Genomic DNA, 6,000 nt, shown 5'->3' with positions numbered 1-6,000 from the left:
AATCTATATTATTGTTACCCCAGAGTAATGGGAGAGAGGGAAGTATCAAAGGTCTCTGTCTCTGCCCCTTTACTACTGTCCAATGGTCACTTTTATTTAGATTTTCAATACCTCCCCCATGAACAGGTCCCAACTTGCCAGATGTGGGTTAACATGAACAAATGGGAACCACATTGACTCCGTGGTTACATACAAAAACATACAGGCAGGTTAATTGGTTCCTAGTAGTAAAATTACCATAGTGAGTGTGTGAATGTAATAGGGACTTTAGACTGTAGGCTCCAATAGGGGCAGGGACTGAAGTAAACAAAGTATATGTCTGTAAAGCACTGTAAAGCAAATGTCTGTAAAGCACTGTGGAATATGTCAGCACTATATAAATAAAATATATTAAAATAATAATTGATACATCATTTAACCAGCAAATACTCAATTTTCATGCTAACTATACCTTGTCTATATAGTGTATCTTTCCAAGTGTTCCTTTAAGTAAAGAACAGATTGCCGTTTTTTTTTTTTCTTGCTGTTTTAACAGTCAAAGAATGTTTGTTGTGCAAGAACCTGTTGGCACCTGTCACACGCTCACATGAAGGGTGTATTTGCTCACTTCTACTATGCTAAATGTCATAGAGGGAAACACTAGTGTGTGACTACAAGGCTTGGTAGGGGAGGGGTGGGAAAAGGTGTGTTTTAAAGGCCACCCAGACAATGAGTAGCATCGCTCGTTATTCCAGCCTGTAACACCGGCAACACAGGATCATTATCAAACACTGAGCGCTGTCTTCATTTGTCTGGCTTCCAAGTAATCACCTCCTGCTACTCTGAAATTCCCCATAGTGCTCTGTTACCTAACATCAGTGGAGAAAGATGGCCTGGATTTTTTTGAATGATTAGCGCCAAATGTATCATATTTATACATATTTATTTTTATAACTTGAATTTATTTTCTAAACTGCACACAAAGCAAGATGGCTTCATTTTTACAACAACTCAGGGTTCTCTTATGGAAAAACTGGCTGAGCATCATGAGGCAGCCGGTAAGTAAAGAAACATTTTCTTCAATATTAATTCAACATTATTACTTAACAGGTACAGTGATATATTTAAATAATGATTGATTCTGGGCGGCAGTATTATAAGATAATAATATATGTATATTTGTATTTCATTGCCAGGGTAGCGTTGACCAGTTATACAATATATTTATAATACAGATAATAAAGAGAGGATTTTTAGCAGCTGAAGTCAGTACTTTAAAGGAGGGGAATACATATACATGCCAAGACAAGTTTAGGAACAAAAAGTTGCTCACAAAAATGTAATAGCGTACATGATGCTTGCATTCAGACAGTGACATGACTACCATACAGCAGACTCTGAGTGGGGGGACATGAGGTCTGCTGTATGGTTTGCCATCTCTAGCCCCTTCCACCACTTTAAATCACCTGTCAGGCTCAAAGAAGCCAGTGGGTGGAAAAGGGGGTTGAAGGACAGAGAGTACCAGCAGCTGATGGTGCAACAATTTTTTTTTGACAAGGCATGTGTCTGAATGTACTAGGGAAGATTTGGATAGGTTGAACTTGATGGACTTTTAGTAAAATGTATTGTCTTTTTAGTAAACTTAGTAAACTGTGGATAGTTTAGTAGTTCATTAAGCACATTAACCACCATAATCAAAATACTTCCCAGCTTGCCAGTTACCACTGTGGGATCCACAGTCAAACAACCCGATGGTCCAGATTATTTTTATCACGTCCTGTTCTGATACTTACCACTGGTTGGGGCATATATAACATAGAATAAGAAATAAACGGTAGCAAAGTTTTATCACGGGCGACTAATCTCCTTGTGTGTCACCAGCCTTAAGGGCTGTGACAGACGGGGAGATTAGTTGCCGTGCGACAAATCTCCCTTGAAATGCCATCCCACTGGCTAGAATGTAAATCGCTGGTGAGATGGCATATGCGGCGCCGCAATTTGCCAAAGTCGTGGAAGTTGCCTTGAGAGAAAACTTCTGTGACTTTGGCAAATTGCAGCGCCGCGTATGCCATCCCACCAGCGATTTATATTCTAGCCAGTGGGATGGCATTTCGGGGAGATTAGTCGCCCGTGACAAGGGAGATTTGTTGTGCGGCGACTAATCTCCCTGTGTGTCACAGCCCTAAGTCTCTTCAGATAATTAGTGGTCAGTGCAGTGTAATACACCAGCGGGGAACCCCTCAATACCTTCCATATCTCCACTCGTCCATCTCCTCCACTGCACCTCCGTTCTACTCCAGCACCTCCAAGAAAACTGCTTAAATTCTGCTCACAAGGTTCCATGAGCATCACATGCACTTCAACCCCTGGAGGCAGTGGTAGTGTTCCATTACCTACTGTTTCTTCAACATTGCGCACTGCTTCAAGTCCTCTGTCTCCCACTTCCCCTCTATGAATCCTTAGTACAGGGATCCCCAACCTTTCTTACTCGTGAGCCACAGTCAAATGTAGAAAGACTTGGAGAGCAACACAACCACCATAAAAGTTAATGGAGGTGCCAAATAAGGGCTGTGATTGGCTATTAGGGTGCCTCTATGCACACTATCTGTTTACAGGGGGCTTTAATTGGTAGTAAGTCTTATTTTTATTAAACCAAAACTTGCCCCCAAGTCAGGAATTCAAAAATAACTACCTGGTTTGGGGGCACTGAGAGCAACATCCAAGGGGTTGGGGAGCAACATGTTGCCCCCAAGCCACTGGTTGGGGATCACTGCCTTAGTAGATTAAAATTACCTATCCTCCAAAAAAATGACTCAGACAACAAAAATAGAATTTTCTTTAGAAGATTTATTTAGATATGAAGATAGAAAAATCTCCAAACTTACTCTGCAGCTTCGGGTGCATTAAGATTAGTTGCCGGGTGTAACAAATCTCCACAAAAAGCCTTTCCTCCAGCAATAAAAGGGATCACTGGTGAATTGCCTACGCAACAATTTGGCTTTCCAAAGTCACGTGAAGTTTCCTCCTGCAGGCAACTTGATGCGACTGCGGAAAACCAAAGCGATGCATAGGCCTTTCCACTGATGATTCTCTTTATTGCTGGTGGAAATGCTTTTCAGGGAGATTAGTTGCCCCTGGTAAAAGATTTATTGTGGGTGACTAATCTCTCCATGGGGCATCAGTCTTAAAGCTCCAAGCCTGATGCGGTTTGTGAATCCACTCTCACTTCATCAGAGGCATTTACATGACTACACACATTGGTCTTATTAAACACTACATGTGTTCATTATAAATAATTAGTGGTGGCCATGTACCCATTGTGCTACACAATCAATATTTTATTTGCTCTTGGAGGTGCTGGAGTGGAATGGAGATATTGATATGGAGGGTATTGAGAGGTTCCCTGCTGGTTTATTACACTGCACTGACCACCACTTGATAAAAGTCACCTAAATGCAGTGGTTTTGCAGATATTTTATAAGATAAATGACCCCTACAATGCTACCCCCACTGGAGCTCTAAACAGTGACAACCTGCTTTCCAGGTTTGGGAAACAATACCAACACTGACAGTGCCTGTAGTTGCTTCCAGAGTTGGACTGGTTCACAACACTGGCAAGACAGTGCTAAATTATATATCTTATGCTGTATATGGTAGCAATAAGAAAGGGCTAATGGAAATGAATCTGAAACCCAATAATCTCCCCGAGCACAGCCATATCTTGGTATGTACATGTAAATTCAGGGCTGATTTGTGCATTCACATGGACATAGCAAGATTTAGCTGAACCTAATCTCAGAGATATAATAACAAAGTCCCTGCATTAATAATGCTGTTTCTCAGTACCCTGTGAATTTTACCTAGATATTGTATGTGGTTAAATAAAATACTATGCATTTACTTTTTACTTAAAATAATTCACTTTAGCTTTTCATTGCACTATTCTTTTTTTGTTTTTTTTCGTCTGCAAGCTGCAGATATAAAACATGTATGTATGTATGTATGTAACAGTACATGCGTAACTATCACAAAATGCAGACATAAAGGAATATCTTGTTACAGGGCAAGCTCAAAATCACAGTGTGAACTCACCTTACAGTAATTTAATAAGTGATTGCTTATGTACTATGTGACTTCAGTAAATTCCTGCAGAGCCCTGGAAGGCCCTGAGGGACACGTACTGTGTCTTTTTCCACCGTTTGTCCGTTGTTGAGAAATAAATCTATTGTAATTATGTTTAAAGGAAAAAAATAACCTCTTATGTAGTATTCCAATCACCCATGGATGCATCAAATGTTTCCTACACTCCATTGCCTCCTCCAGGAATTCGGGTCCAAAATGCTCAAAAATACTGGCACAACAGGACTTTTTTAAGCGGAATGAACCCTGCTATTTTATATGCTATAAAATAGCAGGGTTCATCCCGCTTAAATAAGTCCTGTTGTGCCAGTATTTTTTAGCATTCTGGAACATAGTGGAGGGTGCCAAAGCCTCTCTAAATATGACGCGTCAAATTTACGCGCTTGGGGGAGGACGTCGGGTGGGGGGCCCTGCGAGGGGGGTTAGGGGGGCCCCTGTGGGGGGGGGTTAGGGGACGCGCCTGGCTGGGGGCACCTGCAGGGCCCCTGGGACAGAAGCCCGGGTGGGCCCTTCACCCCCCAGTCCGACCCTGTGCTGGAGTGCTGAACAACACTGGTTCCCATATATACCCCCTACAATGGCACCTGTGCAATTTGATTTGTAAAGTGGACCATGGTGCATTACTGTCAAAAAAATGATAGCTATTGACTCAGCCCATCCATCTCCATAATATGATGCAATTAAACCAGCCTGATTTTGTCCTTCATATGGGTAGCCAGATCAAGTAAAGATCTGCTTTTTTGGAGAGGTGTGGTGTATGGCCATCTTTAAGATGAGTGCATTTTTCTATGAAGTGAGTATAAAAGCTTAGGTTAAAGTCATAGGGAAGATTTGCAACTAGTAGGCAGCTACACATATGTTTTATTCCCTGTGGTGGCATTATGCATTAGCTGCCCTACAGCAATCACTGAAACACATTTCTAGCCAGCTACACATCGGTTACTAGTCTTTGACTGACAAGGCCTAACCAATGGCAAAACTCAAACATTCTTAAGGCAATACAGCCCCTTGATTAACAGTTCAATAAACAGGGCTTATGCTAAACATACTATTGGTTTAATCATAAAAATCTATGGTTTTTGTTATTTCTTTAGCTAAATAGAGGAAACTAAGCTACTCCATGTTTGTTTCTTGTGAGATAAATAGATTATCAGTACACAGCTCCCTCCTGTCACCCTTTTTGCGATTGTTCTGATAGTAGGAGTCTGTTGTGCACAAGGGATTATTTGTTCACTGCTAATCTAATTATTTCTCTCACAAGGACATGCACAACAATTTCAAACATGGAAAAGAAAAAAATTGATATAGATTTAAAAATGCTTATACAAATATTATGTTTAAATGACAATAAATATGGAGATGGACTTTATATAAAGCTATGAATAATGACTATCAATAAGTGATTAGTGATTAGACAACCTGTTGCCTGAGGCAGAATAAAGCTGTCACTCAATATGTCTTTGTCTGTATTTCCTACCCCGGGGGGGCTCTCAGTGAGTATGGGTGGAAGGTCATTTAAACACAGGACACAAAATTCAAGTTTAAAACTAAAAGATTTTCTATTAAGGGTTTTGCTTTGTGATTGTAGTTTGAATTAGAATTACAGTTTTCCCTGGATGTATATTGTTTATCCTACCAATACCATCCTATCAGTCTTAAAAAAATCCTTTCATTGGAACCAGAACAGACATGTTGACTACCAGACAAGGGTGAATGCAAGGTCATTTGTGGGTGGGACTAGCCAAAAGCAGATTGTAAAGAATATGCCAATAATGTGTATGATAGAATTTTAGAAACTGTGTATAGCACAAGCATTCCACCATACTTAGTGAAATTCAGAAAACAATAACACTGAGTGTTTTCTTAAGGCATTCCAAAATT

The 6,000-nt window shown here is 40.5% G+C and overlaps 1 protein-coding gene across 2 annotated transcripts in view; it reads left to right on the top strand.

Moving 5' to 3' along the window:
- Nucleotides 1-747: 747 nt before the first annotated feature.
- abca12 (ATP binding cassette subfamily A member 12) overlaps nt 748-6,000 on the top strand; it is a 102,295-nt gene continuing 97,042 nt past the window's right edge. For both annotated transcript variants that reach the window (XM_031892984.1, XM_031892983.1), the window contains exon 1: nt 748-1,037. In XM_031892984.1, coding sequence (XP_031748844.1) covers nt 969-1,037 — 69 coding nt within the window. In that variant the 5' untranslated portion in view covers nt 748-968. The remainder of the gene's footprint in view (nt 1,038-6,000) is intronic.

The sequence above is a fragment of the Xenopus tropicalis genome, chromosome 9, assembly GCF_000004195.4.
Source record: "Xenopus tropicalis strain Nigerian chromosome 9, UCB_Xtro_10.0, whole genome shotgun sequence".
NCBI classification, from domain to species: Eukaryota; Metazoa; Chordata; class Amphibia; order Anura; family Pipidae; genus Xenopus; species Xenopus tropicalis.
This window is presented reverse-complemented; position numbering and strand designations above follow the sequence as displayed.